General features: G+C 41.0%; 2 protein-coding genes across 3 annotated transcripts in view; one reads left to right on the forward strand and one right to left on the reverse strand.

Annotated features, from left to right (window-relative positions):
- Nucleotides 1–16,487, forward strand: part of IFT140 (intraflagellar transport 140) — a 98,537-nt gene that overhangs the window by 59,457 nt on the left and 22,593 nt on the right. The window lies entirely within an intron of this gene.
- Nucleotides 1–16,487, reverse strand: part of TMEM204 (transmembrane protein 204) — a 28,793-nt gene that overhangs the window by 8,795 nt on the left and 3,511 nt on the right. The window contains exon 2 of the mRNA XM_009672102.2: nucleotides 5,111–5,266. Within this exon, the coding sequence (XP_009670397.1) occupies nucleotides 5,111–5,266 (156 nt within the window). The remainder of the gene's footprint in view (nucleotides 1–5,110; nucleotides 5,267–16,487) is intronic.

The following is a 16,487-nucleotide window of genomic DNA, read 5'->3' on the forward strand; positions in this document are numbered from 1 at the left end:
GAGTTGAGGAATTTATTGTCATTTGACCTGCTTCCCTCTGCATTACTGCATTATTTCTAGCACTGTCATAAAATACCTTCCTTATACTTGCATAACCAAATGATACTTACCTGGTAAGCTATTTGTTACACACCATAATTCTAATCACAATATGTGCCCTTGACATTGAGATGCTATAACAAATTGCCAGCTACTTATGTCTGTGTTTAGACATGAAGAATACTGGCAAGTCTTCTTCCTGCTGCCACTATACCAGTTGAAGAGTTCAATACACTTCTTAAGAGCTGCCACCCTTGCCAGCTTGCTGCTTCAGCTGCTCATGTGAGCCGTTTCAGTCAAAATAAGCAGAACCAGCCTACATAGTTTTAAGATCTTTGCAATCGCAGTTCATTTTGCAGACAGCTTTGAGAGCAAGGTCCAGTTCTGTCTTTTTTCTTTACGATTTGTACGTTATTTGCAGTGTTTCATTTATTTGCTTCCTTTTCAGGAAGCATTAGGTTTACAGCTCAGTTGGAGCACATCTTAGAACAAATGTGCCTTGGGTGTTGTGGAGGAAAAAGGTGGAAGGAAGTAATACAGAAATCAGGATCACATTTCTATCTTGCCTATCTTGAGCTTTTTCCTCTAATGACTGCTTTGCTGTTCTGTTCTGCATTAAGATTTTCTAGATATCAACAGAGCCAAAGTGGTAGTACTTGGAAAGAAGAGAGAAGGCAAGTGGTCTAACAATTGTTTCTTTTGGGTTTTATAGTGCAGAGTATTTAGGAAGTATGTGATGCGTTAGGGAACTGGAGGGAAATACGCTGTCAGTAGGAAAAGTTGGAATGCAACCCTTGGAATTCAGAAGAGAAGTAAAACTGCAATTTTTTTGTCTGTAAATGACAAGCTCAGTGGGGATGCTGAACTTACTTTAATACCTAATATCCTGAAGTTTAAAAGGAATTTAATGCTGAAAACTGTTTGGACAGGATATTTATTAACTGTTGTTCTTCAGGTTTATACCAATCTTTGACTTTCTGAAGCTAGGATGAGACCTAATGTGAGGGATGTTTTATCCCACGTCTTCCCCCTTTTGTTTCTAATGTTTCCCTCTAAAGCCTCTGATATTTGCCATTGTACAAGGTAGAGACTTGGCTAGAATCCCTTTGGTCTGATCTAGTCTGTCAAGTTACTGCTTGCAGTAGTTTAATTTTCTCTGCATTCCTCTCTACCCCTTATCCTGTTAGTATGGACTTCCCTTTACAGATTGCTGTTCTGTCAACTCTGTTATTCATCCTATATTCAGTATACTGAGTCTGTAACTGTTCCTTGGAAAAAAACAGAAAACAAAAAAAATTCCCTGAGAGAATTTTCTGAGCGTTGACACAAAATTCCACATACAACGCCGGTTCCATTTTCACGTTCCTTTTCCAAAGCAAACAGCTTTCTTTCCTGTGAACTGGGAGGTGTGAGGTTGCAGAGCTTTGGAGCTGTGAGAATCCCATTGCCGTCCCTGGAGTAACACTGTTTCCTCTCTTCTTTCCTTCCTCTCTGCTTCCTGGGGCTTTATTTGCGGTTAGAGCTCCATCCTTTTTGACTGACTGTCAAAGGCTTGCACAGGTGGCAGAAGGGAAAAGAAAAACCAGTCGTGCCTGGAGTCATCACAAGCTCTGGCAAGATCAGAGATGGTCAATTTGAAAATGTGATAGGGCTTGGAAGACAATATGCTTAGTGGGTTTTTTGTGTTGTTTGTTTGTTGTTTGGGGTTTTTTTAGGACTTTTGTGCATAACTCAGGAGACTGTAGTGAGACCTACCCACCTCTGATTTAAAAAAAAAAAAAAAAGAGTTAATCGCTGGTTGGCATTGCAATACTGAGACTTATCCTCAAGCCTTCCTCTGTAATTTTAGATTTCATTCTGCCAGTGACCTGTGCTTCTCTCTTCAGCATTTGTTGACATATCTCAGGATGAAAGTTAGAAATCAAACCTGTGTTGGAATGAGAGGGGACATGATCCAAGATCTTTCTTTCCTGAACTTTCCTACAGGATGAGAAACTGCAGAACAGTTCCCTACAGCATTTGGAGTTTGAAGAATTAAAAATAGGAGCTGGGTACCTATGTTTTCAAATAAGCTATCCTGCCATATACTGGAAGTGTAATAAATAAATAGTGAGTGCTTAGGAAATATTTAACAAGATCTAAGTACGTACATTCTTAAATGTTGTTTGCTCTTCTCACCCAGGTGATCTGTCTAGACTAAAATACATTGGCTTTAACCCTTAAATTCCCTCTCTTATCCGGGCTACTGAACGTGTAGGGAAACAAGCTCTTTAACCCCACCAAAATTCACTGAACCGCAGCTCTGTGAAAGCAGAGGGTCTTCACAGAAACTCAGTGGGCTAAGTGCTGCCTTACAGTTAGGCAGGAGGTGGCTTGTTTGAGGAGAGTCTAATCGGAGCTCTGCTTGGATCCAAGCAGCCTAAACGCTGAGCGTGGTCGCCAAAAATGCTGATTCCTGGGAAGCAGTCACAAAAGACTGTGCCCTAAGAGAAATGAAGCAGGCAAGATCTTCACAGTAATTTAACTTAGGCTGTGTTGTGTGGACAAAGTTTGAGCTTCTAAATGCAAGCTTTCTATCCACTGTTCCCTCCCTGCCGCCCCAATGCTTTTGCTACTTCACTTGGAAAATGTTTGAGAGGTTACCGGCTTGGAGTGGAAGCTCAAAGGCCAAGTATTGCCTGTGGCTTACAGGGTAAGGGGAGGTCCCTTTCCTCCCTGCCCTCAAAGACATCCCAGTGTCCTGGACGTAGCAGCAGTCCTTCATCAGAGCAACAGAAACGCTGGACTCGCGGTTTGAACGTGTGTTTTGTCTGATATCAAAGACAGAAATACCATACGAGTCATAATGTGTAAAATACTGTTGCCTGGGTTCAATCCAGGAGATTTGGTGGATGGGGCTGATTTTTTCGTGTGGCCAGTTTGAGTTGCTCAGCTTCACGAGGCATATGCTGGGTTTCGTGAAAGAGGAAACGGCCTCTTCTGTCAGTGCAAGCTGTGCGCTGAACTGCTCGCCCTGTGAGCACAGGTCCTTGGTTACCGAGGTAGTCGGCAGTTCACGCGCCGCTGCCTTCATCTTGGGAAACTGGTGAGGTTTCCAAGAAGTCAGTTTTATAGTGGGATAACGGCAGGATTTACGCCTTCTTCCTTCTTTATTCAAAAGCCTGCATTCCAAAAGACTTCAGCTGGTTGTTCTGGATATCTGGAAGGAATTGGTTCAAACATAAAACTAATGTTCTGCTAATGAGATGGAAAAGGAATGTCGTGTTACTCGCCGCAAGACTGAAAATCTGATGACAGTGAAGGAGAAAATAGCGTAATTGTAAAGGAGGATGGAGAAAGGAGAGCAAGGAGAGCCACCAAAGTCATTGCATCACTTCTGCAGAGCGGAGAGCTTTGATTCATGACGCATGATGTCTCTCTGTGGCCGTCATGAGCTGCCAGACCCATCTCCTCACACATTGTGAATAAAGGCAGGCAGATGAACTCCTTGATTTGACAGCTTCTTCAAGCGTTCTCATTAATGCTTTGTTAATCGTTCTGACTCTGGCTTTCCTCCCCTCTCCCCTCCCAGCACTGGGGATTTCAAGGTTCAGCTTGCATAACAGGTAATAGCAGGCATTTCCTTCTCCTGTGTCGGGATATCCTGGCGCCCTTCAGTCTCTCTCTGACTGTGTTTAAAACAGACTCCAGCACAGGAAAAAAAAAAAAAAAAAGAAGTCCAGTCTAAAATTAGCAGCCTTGATAGAAGAAAGGCACACGGCTGTCCACTGTGCTGTTTGTCAATGAAACAACACATCTAAACAGGGCCAGAATGCATTTCCTCTCTGCGAAAAACAGGCGTGCTGAGCTTTGGAGAGGCTGCTAGGGAGGGAGAGTAAAGCAGGCAAAGAGCAGGGGGAGCTATACAAAAGGTATCCAGAGTTACAAAAGCTCCTGCTGTACGCGGGAAGGCTGCAGGGAGATTTTGTTGCGGCTCTTGGTGACGCTGTGGGGATGCTTGGGGTCTTGCCGCAGCTGGAAGCTGACTTGGTTGCTTCCAGAGTCAGAGACCCTTTGGTACTGCAATTTCCTCCTCCTGTCTGAATTGCAGTTTCAATATCCTTGCTGGGTGATTATTGCTGTGGGAACTATGTGTAAAGGACCCGGGCTAGATTCTGATCTTGCAGCAGTGTAAACCTGCGGTCTCAGGGGATTTATGCCATTCTAAAAATTCTGACTTTCAAAAATTGTAATTATTTTAAAAAAGAATTATTTTAGTATAGCATGTTGGTTGTATTAATACTAATGATATATTTTGAAGCTGATTTTGTAAGCAGTCTGAATGTGACACTCCATTTATGACAGTTTAACACATTAGTATTTTATAGGATTGGACTCTTGGTGACTTTGTGACTCAGAGAAGCTTTGTGACTTAGAGAAAGGCATTCATGCAAAACGTTTAGTTTGGTGTCAGTGCTTTCGCTATGGAATCAAGATAAAACCATTTCTTCCTTTCCTTGCTCAATTCCATATACAGTCTTTGTCCGTGAGAATTACTGTGGGAGTTTTATTTCTAGCTGTCAATGTTTCCAAGTTGTTCACTGCAGTTCTGTTTGCTAGGTCACAAACATATTCATGTATCGAAATCCAGCCGATCTCCACAGAGTAAAATTTAATGAGCTAAAAGCATATAATCGCGTTTCAGTAAGACTACAAAAATTTGTTCTAGCCTTCTGCTATGCTTTCAAACACTTCCTTTGGTATATTTTGGCCTACTAAATTGTGGGTTAACATTGCATCCAACTTATTTCTTTCATGTATGCCTTCCCGGTTTCAGAGGAAATAATAATGGCTGATGTTTCTTGGTTGGCAGAAGACTCATTCTGACATATCCAAGATAGAAGCTCCTATTCATATACACAGAGATGCTGCAAAATCTCATGGGGAGAGCTTTTAAGAGGGAGGGAATAAACTCCCTTTTTGTTTTAGACCTTTTTGCTACGCTTTGTCACCTGAAAGATTTATAAAGTAGGAAACTCTGCTTGGATTTAATAGGCACTAGGTATTTTTCCATCATTAAAAGTGTACTTACTAGCAAGCTGGAACACGGCAGCTATGGCCTCCTCCCACCACTGAGTATCCTGAGAAATGATGGGTAGTTCCATCAGGCCCAGGACGAAGATGAGCTGACCAGCAGTCAGAGCAACAGTGGCAATGAGGTTACAGGCGCGCATCATGTCGAACTGCACTGGGGAAACGTAAGAAGGAAGCGTAACGTTAAAATGACATAAGCTTTGAGGGGAGGGGAAATGGCTGAGCAGGTATGTAAAAGTTCTCAGCCCATAGGAAATACTTCTCAAATGTTATTCCTGCTCAGAGCACTCTCTTACTCTAATTGCCTTCCCTCTGTCTGATTAAGATCAGGTTTTCAAGGAGATATATGTTCTATATATATTAGTTCATGCGCATTGAATATAAAGAACAAATACAGAAATAATTACAGATATAAAAATGTGGAGAGACCAAATTAAAATATGTCTCCCAGCTGGCTGCTGAATGGAATATATTCCTTGCAAAGTTTGATGCTTTTAGTCAGTTTTTCTTCCTGCTTTTCCTGTTAACCTGATGGATGTCCTGTTTTCATTCTTTTCCTTCCTCTCTAGCTAAAGGTGGGTGTTGTAAATGTCCCTGTGCCAGTTCAACATCTCTTGCTAATGTCTTGTGGCTATTCTGGAATAGAGGCAGCTCAACGTGCAGGTTGACGGGTATTAGAAAAGGAAAGGCTCCCGACATGAATATCCAAAAGTGACTTAACTGATTACAAATGAGTTTAGTAGGTCTACCAGAGTTAGATTTTTTTTCTGGAGAATTATTATCAGAGGATTAATTGTCAGAAGAACTGAAGTCTCAGAAAGCAGAGAGCAGCGGAGAAGGAAGAGCGTTTAGAGTCAGAATGTTTAAATTTTGGTCTGTTTTATTGTTTGATTAATAACTGATTCATATGTTTGGCAAGTGGTTGGATATTTTTCCTCTTTGCAAGACATATGGCACCTCATTCCTTTAGCTGAGGACTAAAATACACTCCTGATCTTCCAAAGAGACTGTTAGAAAGTACAGAAAACAAAACTTGATATAAGCAAGCAAGAACAAGCTTCACAGTGGTAATCATTCAGTCAAGTCTGCGTTAGTAAGCTATAAAAATGCATGAACCCACTTTTTTTTCCTCTTCGTAGGTCATCTTTAGCTCCCAGTATTCTAAGTAAGCACTCATCATTTAGTTAAATTTTAATAAAATATTGTATCTTTAAAAGTTAGTTAAGAACCACAGTACCTTAAGCTTTTTCACATTCAATGAAAAAGGTAAGAAGAGAACATATCAAATATTTTTGTTTCTTCCTAGTGAGTTCATTTCTGACCAGGAAGGAAGCATTTAGAAGTCTTGCCATGTTGAGCATTTATAGGTAATGAAGCATGTTGGCTAACATTAAAATAATCTTCAGATACTGCTGAGATTGTAACTATCAGTAAAACTTTTGAGCGTTTGGTTGTTTTTCTACTTAGACAGACTTCTGTAATACTTTGGGGACTGATATTTGCTGAAAAGGTAGTAATGACTTTGAAATGAGGTACATCTGAGAAGTAGCAAGCTTGCAGCCATTAGTATAAAAGTACTTTTATTTGTCTACAGAACTGCCTGTAGTGTCAAATACGAAAAGCACTAGGTTTACAGCTGTAATTAATTCTGCTTGGCAGCAAGGTACTCTATATAAGGTACTGTCATACTCTGTAAATGCCCAGACCTTATCCTTGAAATATGGTAGTACCCACTGGCATAGAAACGCCACATTTTTTATCACTTAACTGTATTATACATTCTGCTGGCTTTGCCATATCTTCAGTATCCTGGCTATAATAAGTTTATGACTCTGAAAATGACTCAACTAAAAATCAACAGAATTTGTAATAATTTGGTCTTTATTTTAAATAATGGTTCCTTGATCACTGTTCTCTCTTGCAGATGGAGAATGCAGTAGAATTTATATATGGGCGTATAATGTAGAAGATCTTTACTTTTACTTTTTGTAATAACTGCAAACTCAGGGATACTTATTAACCTAATATCTGCTGTTCAGAGGGATGTAGAAATGCACCTGGTGTTTTGCATAGCTTCTTCTTCTAACCAAGAAGAAGGTGATAATATGGTTCAGGATGGAACCGCAACAGGATGATGATGAGAAGGAATAGAACAGGGAGGAATCAGTTGGCATAATTTCATGATATGTCAATAAATTTACATTTATGGAATAAACTGTGACAAGAATTGAGTATCTTTTCATGTTTGGAACAAGCTGTGGCAAGAACTGAATATTCTTTCGTATTAAGGTATTATTGTTTTTTTCTAACAGTTCTAGTGTAACGATCTGTCTTCTCTTGGTTTTGTTCCAGAATTGTAACAATTCCTCTTCCTCAGAGGGGAAAAAAATCAACATTAGCAGTGTTATTAGCAGACTCTTATAAAGTCTGTTCTTTTTTCAGTGGAACTCATAGTTGCATTCAGCCTGAAAGTGCCACCCTACAGATGTTTTCTTATTCATAGCTGTTGTAACCTTGCATGTTGTCAGCTCGGCCCAGGGTAATTCTGTTTTGTACATGTGCAGCCCTAAGCTGAGCTTCTGCCAACATGAAACCCATCACCCCAAAAGGTGGTAGCTGTGGAAAGCAGCTGTGGCCTCCTTTTACTGAGGACAATCAGAAAAAGTAGACAATGCAGATCCAAAAAAGGACTGGAGTGTGCAGTTCAAAGCATTTCTTCAGCCAGCTTCAGTCTATTCTGATGGGTTATCTGTACACTTTGTAATTAGCATGAATTTAGAAGGATCAGTTTTTGACTGTTTCAAACACGTCTGCTTCATTTGCAATACCTATGAGCCTTCTGTAGCCGTCACAAACTCCATCAACTTTTGCAGAATGATCTAGCTACAGTTTGTAAAACATGAAGCTCATAAGGGCTGCAATGTCTGCACAATTACCGGGGGCATTTGTATTACCCATTAGCTCCTAGAATCTATTGTCTAAGCCTGTCGTGATGACATAGGTATTTTGGGCGTCCCACCTTTTTGTTTGGAACTCATTACTGTTTACGTCACATGCCTCTGAAGTGTAACTATCAAAGGCATTTCCTATAGCTAGAGGTGGATGCTGTGGATGACTAGAACCTGCAGGTCTAGTCAAGCAGTGAACTTAAAGCTCAGTAAGAGCAGCACTGGATGCTGCAGGAGGTGATTATTCCTTTTGACGCAGGTAGAGGCGGGAGGGCACTCCAGTGTACCTCTGCTTTTGTCATACCTTTCGTTTACCTCTCGTACAATGCAGTTTGGCTGTGGAGCACTGGAAGGGGGTAGACACTGGGTGGCTCCAAAAGTTTAAGCAGCTGTTGTTGAGCAATATAAAATAAAAAAATATAAAATGCTGGCTTCTCTGACGTTATCCGTTTGGATAGACCCATCTCAAGCCTCATTTACTTCGAGAAGCAGTTAATTCATGGACAGGGAATCCAGCGGGCTCTTCTGTACCGCTAGACAGTTTGGAGCACTGGTTAATGAATTCTGCTTTGCTTGAAATGTAGTGATTAGTCAAAGAGTCAAAACCCAAACTCCAAGGATGAGACTAATTCAAATTCCTTGCTGCCTTATTCATTTCCTAGACCAGATGTATCCATCTGGATTGGAAATGTTAATTTGATTTTGTTATTTGCAAGCAGCATATTTTTTTGTTATGCTACGTGATAGCCCCAGGGTTATTTGTGCTTTGGAAAAGTAGGTTAGTCATATTAGAGAGTAATTTGCAGTGTTTTGTAATAATGACGAAGGATGATTTTGCTGAAAAAATCAATTGTACTAATTGCTTAAAATGGGAGATTTTCTTCCCCAACTCATTCTGTTACATTTAGGGAAAAAAAGTCACAGGCTGGAGTTCAAGCTTTTGACTGACCACAGCACAAAGTGTGCATGAAGAAAACTTAACTGCTCATGATATTTTAATATTTGCATAAAACTTTCCCTGAGAAGTGGCTCACTTGTTTTGGTGAAGAAAAAATTTAGTGCAAGCTTCAGTCCAGCTTTGATAATTTACTAAGTTATCAGCTGTGGAAGGAGAATAGTGACCAAGCATTAACTCACTGCGTAAGAATAGTACTGGATATGAACATCTGATCGTGGCTTCACAATTAAGCAGGAACTGACTACAAGCACGTTATTATCCTGTCCCTGCTGTGAGACATAAAACATGTTAAATCTAGAAAAGACTATTTAAACTTTGTAATTGGATGGGCAGGAATTCATTATTCTCAGCTGCAGTACCATCTTACACTGCTGTTTAAGTTGATTACATCTATCATTGTATCTATGCTTCAGATCTCTTGAGATGTTTGCGTCCTTGTTTCTATATTTATATGAAAAAAAATTTTATCAGAAAATTCCCGTAGTCAAGATGGTATTGATTTAGTGTTACACAACTACTTTAGCTGTATTTAACTTCAGTTTTCTTTTAAGACCAAATGATACCCTTTTTGGTATCTACTTAAAAAGGACTTCAGCCGACTAGAATTCTGTGTGTAATACTTTTTCATCATTTATTTTCTTTTTAAAAATTACTCAGTTGTTAACTTTTTTAAATTGTCGGTATAAAAAGGCAGACGTTGTAGGAGGGGATTCAATGGTTGCTACGTTTGAGGTGAAAGGAATTTGAAAAAATAGTATTTCTACTGTTGATGACCTTTCCTTTCTATGATTCTTGGGTTTATTTATTGATTACTTATTTAATGACTCTCTGAATGTACACACTGAGGTGTATCTGATCGTCCCTGTAAATACTAAGTGTTCTCACATAACTTTATGTTGGAAAGGAGAATAAACTGTGTGCCTTGCCTTTCTGAAAGAGTTAGAGTTTTCTAAATGTTTATAGATAGAGCTAGTAATACCTCCTACAGTTCAGTGGCTTCACTTATTTTTGTTAGAGCCTATTTTCAGTTGCTTGTAACTTTGCTAGACTTGGGCTGAAAACATCTGCAGTGGCTGGGTGTCTGCAGGCTGAGACCATATTCTTCTTCTTTTGTTAAAATTTAGTCTAAGTAGGTTCAGTGATTAGATTTTCTCTAATATAATCAAGACACTGTAACGGAATACATGTTTTTCATCTAACTTGACATTTTGCTAAGGTGTTACCTTGAGATAAGGGATACACCTCTTGCTGTTCCTACAAAAATTCACTCCAGTGAGGACTCTTAGAAGTCTTCACTCACACTCCATAAGAGAAACATAGTTAACAACCAAATCCTCTGAAAGCCCAACAGTGCTGCGCGTGTTCTTCTCATCGTACCTCAGGTGAACCAATAGCTCTGGGAACAGGCTGTTGTCACAAGAGCAGTGGATACACCATGGTCTCGGCTACAGTCTTTGCACACGTTCATCCTGCCTTCTGGGAAGCCACCGTGGTACCAGACACTGAAGAACTGAGAGCAGAGGTCAGTTTTTGCCACCTCTGAGCCCTTGCTGCAAGTGTCCAGGGAACTCTGTTACTCACTCCTGCCCCAGTTATTGAGCCAGGTAGAAAGTAACAGTCAGTCAGGGCTATGCTTAAACCTAAAGGTTGGAAGCCTGCCTGGGATTCAGGGTAGAGTTAGTGGGTCGCCTCTACATAATGAAGTTCTGCTTTTTCAGTCATTTTGAAAAATCTACATTACAGGGACTTCAGAAAGCCAAGCATGCAGACACTAGGGAAAGCCAGGGTAATACATTTCTACTTAAAATAGGCTTATACTATTTTTTTTCATGGGAGCGCTGATTGAGTCAATGCATAAAATAGTGCTTTGCACACAAGTTGGCGGACTGACTCTCTGCTTGGATTGTGTCTCGCTAAATGGTACTTATGGTTTTGCTATTAATAAAGTTGAATTCCATTCTGGAGAACTGAATTCTCTCTCATTTTGGAAGAAACCCTCCTTTGTAATTCTGAAAAATCCACTCTAACCAAATTTTTCATAGTTGGCAACTTATTGTGTGTTCCTCTGGTTTTGGATGCCAGTGTTGTCTCCAGAAGTCAGATGGGCAGACACAGAGTATCCACAGCTGACACTGAAAGCAGTTGGAGCTGTGCCTTGAGCATCAAGAGCGCTATGAAAATGCAGAGTATTCTGAGAAATTTTTCTTAGTGTGATGGCAAGCCTAAAATCTAAAATTAATAGGCAGTTTTCTCAGTTTTAGTGTTTTAGTTCCCAAAGACTGGGTGTCCTAATTTCCCCAGCTGCTAGGTAGGAAAAAGAGCAATTTGGCAACTGTTAGGACAGATCTAAGTAAAGAGACGCTTTGTATTCTCAGTCCTACTGTTGTGTTGTAGACTGACCATCTGTGAGCACATTAGCCTGTTTTTCCACCCAGGACGTCCTGGACAGTGGAGTAGTGGAGTAGAAATGGTAGTATAGTAGTGCCCTGTGTGTAGCTTTGGGCATTGTCAAGGTAAATTGGTTTGTGAAGGACTTGAAAGCCGTGTTGGCAGCTCCATAGGAATGGCAAAGAAGGCTTTTTAAATTATCATTATGTTTCCGCAGAGCTCTCTGATGTAGGTTAAATACATTGGGGCCAAGTATTGAGCAGTAGTTACCCTATGAGGTCACTTATTAAATGAGACGGAGATCTTGTGGGAAGATAGTATGTGATTGTACAATTATTCCTCATTTTACAACGTATGCACAGCTAAAAGACTCAAGAGATAACAAGCACAATAAGCACAAGCGCTAGTAAATATTGTTACTGGCAGTCAGCATCATGCTGTGCCTCCCACCAGCACTCTATGAAGCCCCTGGATGTTTCATTTCTTTTGTTGATGTAAAATTGCAGTATTTATGTTGTTAACCTCCTGAGCTTGCCTCTTTTTTTTTTTTTTTTTGGCTTATTAGAAAATACCTTGCAATGCTTTAATGGTATTTGTGAAGTGAACAGAAAGAAATGCTGGTAATGTCTAACTGCACCTTTGGATGGCTATGTCCCTGAGGCCACGGGAAGGTATAATTAAGGCAGTTACTGCCTCTTTGATACAGACTTATTGTGATGGTATGAATATACATTAATTTCTTATATCTGAGCGTAGTTTTTTCTTTATCACATGTCCTACGATTATTTGTTTTTAAAATCTACATAAGCAGCCATATAGCTTTCAGATACAAAAAGTCCTCTATACATTCTCTTATTGGATGGATTTCTCACAAACGAGAACAGTCATTTATTTTCACTGCATTTAGTTTTATCTCTTGGGTAGCTCTCTGAAGTGTGCAATTTATGATCAGGTGGACAAAAAAAAGAAAAAAAATACTTGTGCAAAATGACTTCCCCCCAATCTGTTTTTTCACTTCAGGACTGAAAAAGGGGGGGGTAGGGGAGGAAAAAAGCAGTTTCAGCACAGTTAAATGAATGTGACTATATGATAAACTGCTTGGTGAGATCTTCTCACCCTTTAGGTCTGTTGGATGTTTGTGATTGAGTTCATCTGGGCTTGCAATTTCATATTCAAATATTTAATTTGAAAGGCATACGGACCTGATTGGGAGGAGAGAAACCAGCTGTGATTTTTTGACAACTGCAGTAGTTATTTTCAGAATGAAGAGAGAGCTGCATCAACCAGTGTCAACATAAGAAGTGTTTATGCTTAGAAGACGGGGACTTTTCAAACTGAACATTAAGAATGCTACTACATAGTGATCTTTTTTAACAGACAAGCTAAGGCTGTTATATAGCTTCTGTTGTGATGTTAGTTGTCTACATGTAAACGGTGGTTTTGCGTGATATAAGAATCAATACAATAGTCTGTGTTGGTGGCTGTAATAACAATAAATGCATTTAATGTGGGCTTTTCAAAAGCTCCGTAGACACTTTTGCTCATAACTCTGTAAATAAATTTGAAGTCTCAGAAATCAGCATAATCCAACACTGATTTCTCTGATAACATTGCTGTGCAATGCATGCAAAGCTATTGAAATATATATTAGGTTCATTATCTTAAATTATCCTAAAACCCAGAATGATTTGAACTTTTTGCAATTTAAGTACATAGCATAGTAAATTCTGCGTTAAAACAAATGTTCACGCTAATGGGAAGAATAGACCTCTTACAATTCACCTGCGAAGAGACAGCATGCTCGCCCCTGTTGTTACATTAGTGGTTGCCCTTACTGGACTATTGACTGCATTGTAGAAGTTAGAAAGGGCATCTCAAGCCCGGAGCTGCCGACTGTTTGAGCTGACTGTATCTCTGTGTAACAGCCTAAACGGCTTACTGGACAGCCATGTATATCAGAAGCTCCCCCAAATCCAGCAGGGCATCGGTAGTTCTTTTGCGATCAGTATATATTGAAGAAGTAGTAAGTGTCTGTAACGCGGTCACCTGTTTGACTCTGCCTGCCTCCCGTCCCACCACATTTCGGAGAAATCCCTAGCGGACGTTGGCACTGTCTGAACTGTGGCCCCGGGAAGCAAACGTTGTCTCCTTATTGCCACACGGGACAGCGTCCTGACTTCACCACTGTGTTTCAGAGCGTGCACGCATTTGTATAAATGTACGTTTAGGCTGGACGGGTGTTTATATTTGGTCCCTATGGAAGTCACGTAGTCGCTCACCATACGGGGCCCCTCCCTGTCACTGGTCATACTTCCTCGTCAGAGGTACAATCAAACACAGCTATCTTGCTCTGGGCATCCGTAGTTGACATGAGCTTCCCACCGCTGGGCTTTTCGTTAGGTCTTCTGGAGCCCGGAAGAACGGAGCAAGGTTTGGTCTCTTTTGAAGCCCTATTCCTACGGTCCCACATTGTTCTTAATGGTCTTTAGACACGAAGGGACAGAACGTGACCTCTGCTAATGAATAAATCAGCTCCATCTGTCCACCCAGAGATAGCCTTTAGCACTGTAGAGCTCAAGGGCATATTGGTACTGTGTATTGTGGTTAAAAATATCTAGACTAATTCCAAGTAAGCTGGCGTGTCCGCAGTGGCGCAAGGCAGTATTAGTGCCTTGATGCTGGGCCAGGAACTAGGCAGTGGCGGCTCTGAGCCGGTCCAGTTTGCTCTGGCAGTGTTTTCCAGGTGTTGTAACTACACATTTTTGGTACTCAACATAGCTACTGTGTCTCTGCACGATGCTGCACTGCATGGTATTCTGCGTCTGCTCGTTTGTTAAATGGCCGCGGTGCTGAGTACTGAGCACTCAAGACATGCTCTCCGACCCAAGTGCTGACTACGCGCGTGAATTTAGCAGCATGTGTTTTGGAGAGTTAAGAGGTGCACGTAAGAGCCAAACTGCGTGGCAGAATCCAAAATCTTAGAGCAGCTCTGAAACTGAATCTCTGCGACTTTTGGCGAGTTTCTTTGCCCGCGCTCAGATGATGTGAGAATTAAGTTAAGTGACTAGGTTGTTTCTGGAGGGTTTTGAAGTGGAGGCATGCCAGTCAAGTTCCCACTGAGAGAAATATATGCCGTGGTAAGACCTTGAAGGTTATACCGTTTAGTGGCTTACGTGTGCTAGAAATATTTTGCCTGGTATCCTTATAACTGGGCTCTCATTCTGGGGATAAAGAAAGATTTCCGATCTGCTAGTTTACTGCTACTCAAAGGGAGCCTTTCTCACCCATCGTCGCCCTAGCAGCAGCACTTGTTGGACTCCAGAGACAACTCCTTAATCCAACATAAATAACCAAGCAAAAAAATAGCCAGGTTTGGAGGGGAGGGCTATTTTCTTGCTGTTAGTCATTTGAACTGGCTCACAGCAGCTTTTTGGTGTAACAGATGGTTGAAAAAAGGGTGGGTGCAGGACTGCATGGTAAGAAGAGAAGGAAGAAATGGATAAAGACAGAGGTGGAAGGGCCTGAGACCTCCTCCTTGCTGGAGCAGCGAGGTGTTGCTTGCAGAAGCAACAAGAAGCGACGCTGCATTACTCCATGCTGCCCTTTTTGCACTGCTAGGTGCTGCATCTTAGCTACTATCTGATTGCAGTGGACTGATTGCAATGAGCAGGGAGGTTGGACTAGATGATCTCCAGAGGTCCCTTCCAACCTAAACCATTCTGTGACTCTCCTATTTGGCCAGAGGGATCAAAAATTGTGTCTGGGGATTTTTTTATGGTGCGTTTGTGTAGTATTTAGGCGCTCACGTGATGCAATGCTTTTGTTATTCCTGCCCCTGGGGTGAGGAGGCGAGCTTTGCTCCACCGTGCTACCTTGACTTGCGCTCCCCTATGGACACGCTTTCATTGGAGTGAGGAGCATGGTGTTATATCAGCGCGTATTTTAAATAGTGGGAGGGAGGAAGTCAGTTGTGCAAACTGCATATACTGGGAAAATTTGTATGATTAGGCTGTTGGTGGTAAAGGTTATGAGGTTAATAATCTGATGAATTAACAAGATTGTTTTAATGAGAGTGTCTTAATTGCTCGTTCCACTGCTTATTATTTCCCATATGTTTTGCTGTGTTTTTACTTAAACATTTCCACTGAATATCCAGTACGTACAGCAACCCTCACTCAGGAATCTTTAACTTAAATTTTCTAAATTAATACCTAGATGCACAGATTTGCTGGTTTATATGAGAAACTCCTGTCCCTGGACTTTGTTTTTTCTGTCCCTAATCCTTTTTACCCAGGGCATCTCTTTGCTGCAGCATCTGTAATCTCCCCTTGTGTCTTTTATGTTTTGGTATTCACAGCAGCGTTCCTTTACTGACCCCTCCACATCCTTGATGCTGTGTCTACGTTACGGGATTTGAATGCAAAGCGCCTTAGTTTTCCTCTTGCTCCAGTCATTCCTATTACGATGGAATAATTCACGTAGCTGTCTTGTTAGTGGGGGGCTTGATCAGAGAGTTATTTGGTATGGAGGCTGATTTTGCACTTCTAGCGAGGCTTTTGGCGGATGTGCTCTGTCGCACTGACTTTTTCTGTTCGCTCGCTGTGTGACCTTTGACAGATCACTCACTTTGATTTTTTTCCCTATATGTGCAAGGCTTAAATTATTATTTGTTTGAATTTCCTGCGGTTTAATTTTAGTTTAAGCATATGCAAGTCCTGACACAATGAACTACTTGCGAATCATTTTCTTAGAGTTGTGTGCGTGATGGGGGGTCGGAGGGGGGTGGGGAAACCTACCTCTATTTTGTCCATTGAACAGGCGCTTTGCCAATGATTTCTATGGGAGAAAGAGCAGGCCCTTAAGTTTTAGTAAGTGAGAAATTCACTGCCAGTGGTGCCTTTAGTCGGTTATGATTTACATATTATTTATGCAGAAGTTGTCAGTATATGGAAAGGCTACTTCTCAAAGGTTTTAGTTTGTTTCTGCTGAACTGTGAGATAAATAACCTGTCCCCCAGGTAAATATACACATATATATATGAGTGTGTGTGTGTGTGTGTGTGTGTGTGTGTGTGTGTAAAT

The sequence above is a fragment of the Struthio camelus genome, chromosome 15 (genome assembly GCF_040807025.1).
Source record: "Struthio camelus isolate bStrCam1 chromosome 15, bStrCam1.hap1, whole genome shotgun sequence".
In the NCBI taxonomy this organism is placed as follows: Eukaryota; Metazoa; Chordata; class Aves; order Struthioniformes; family Struthionidae; genus Struthio; species Struthio camelus.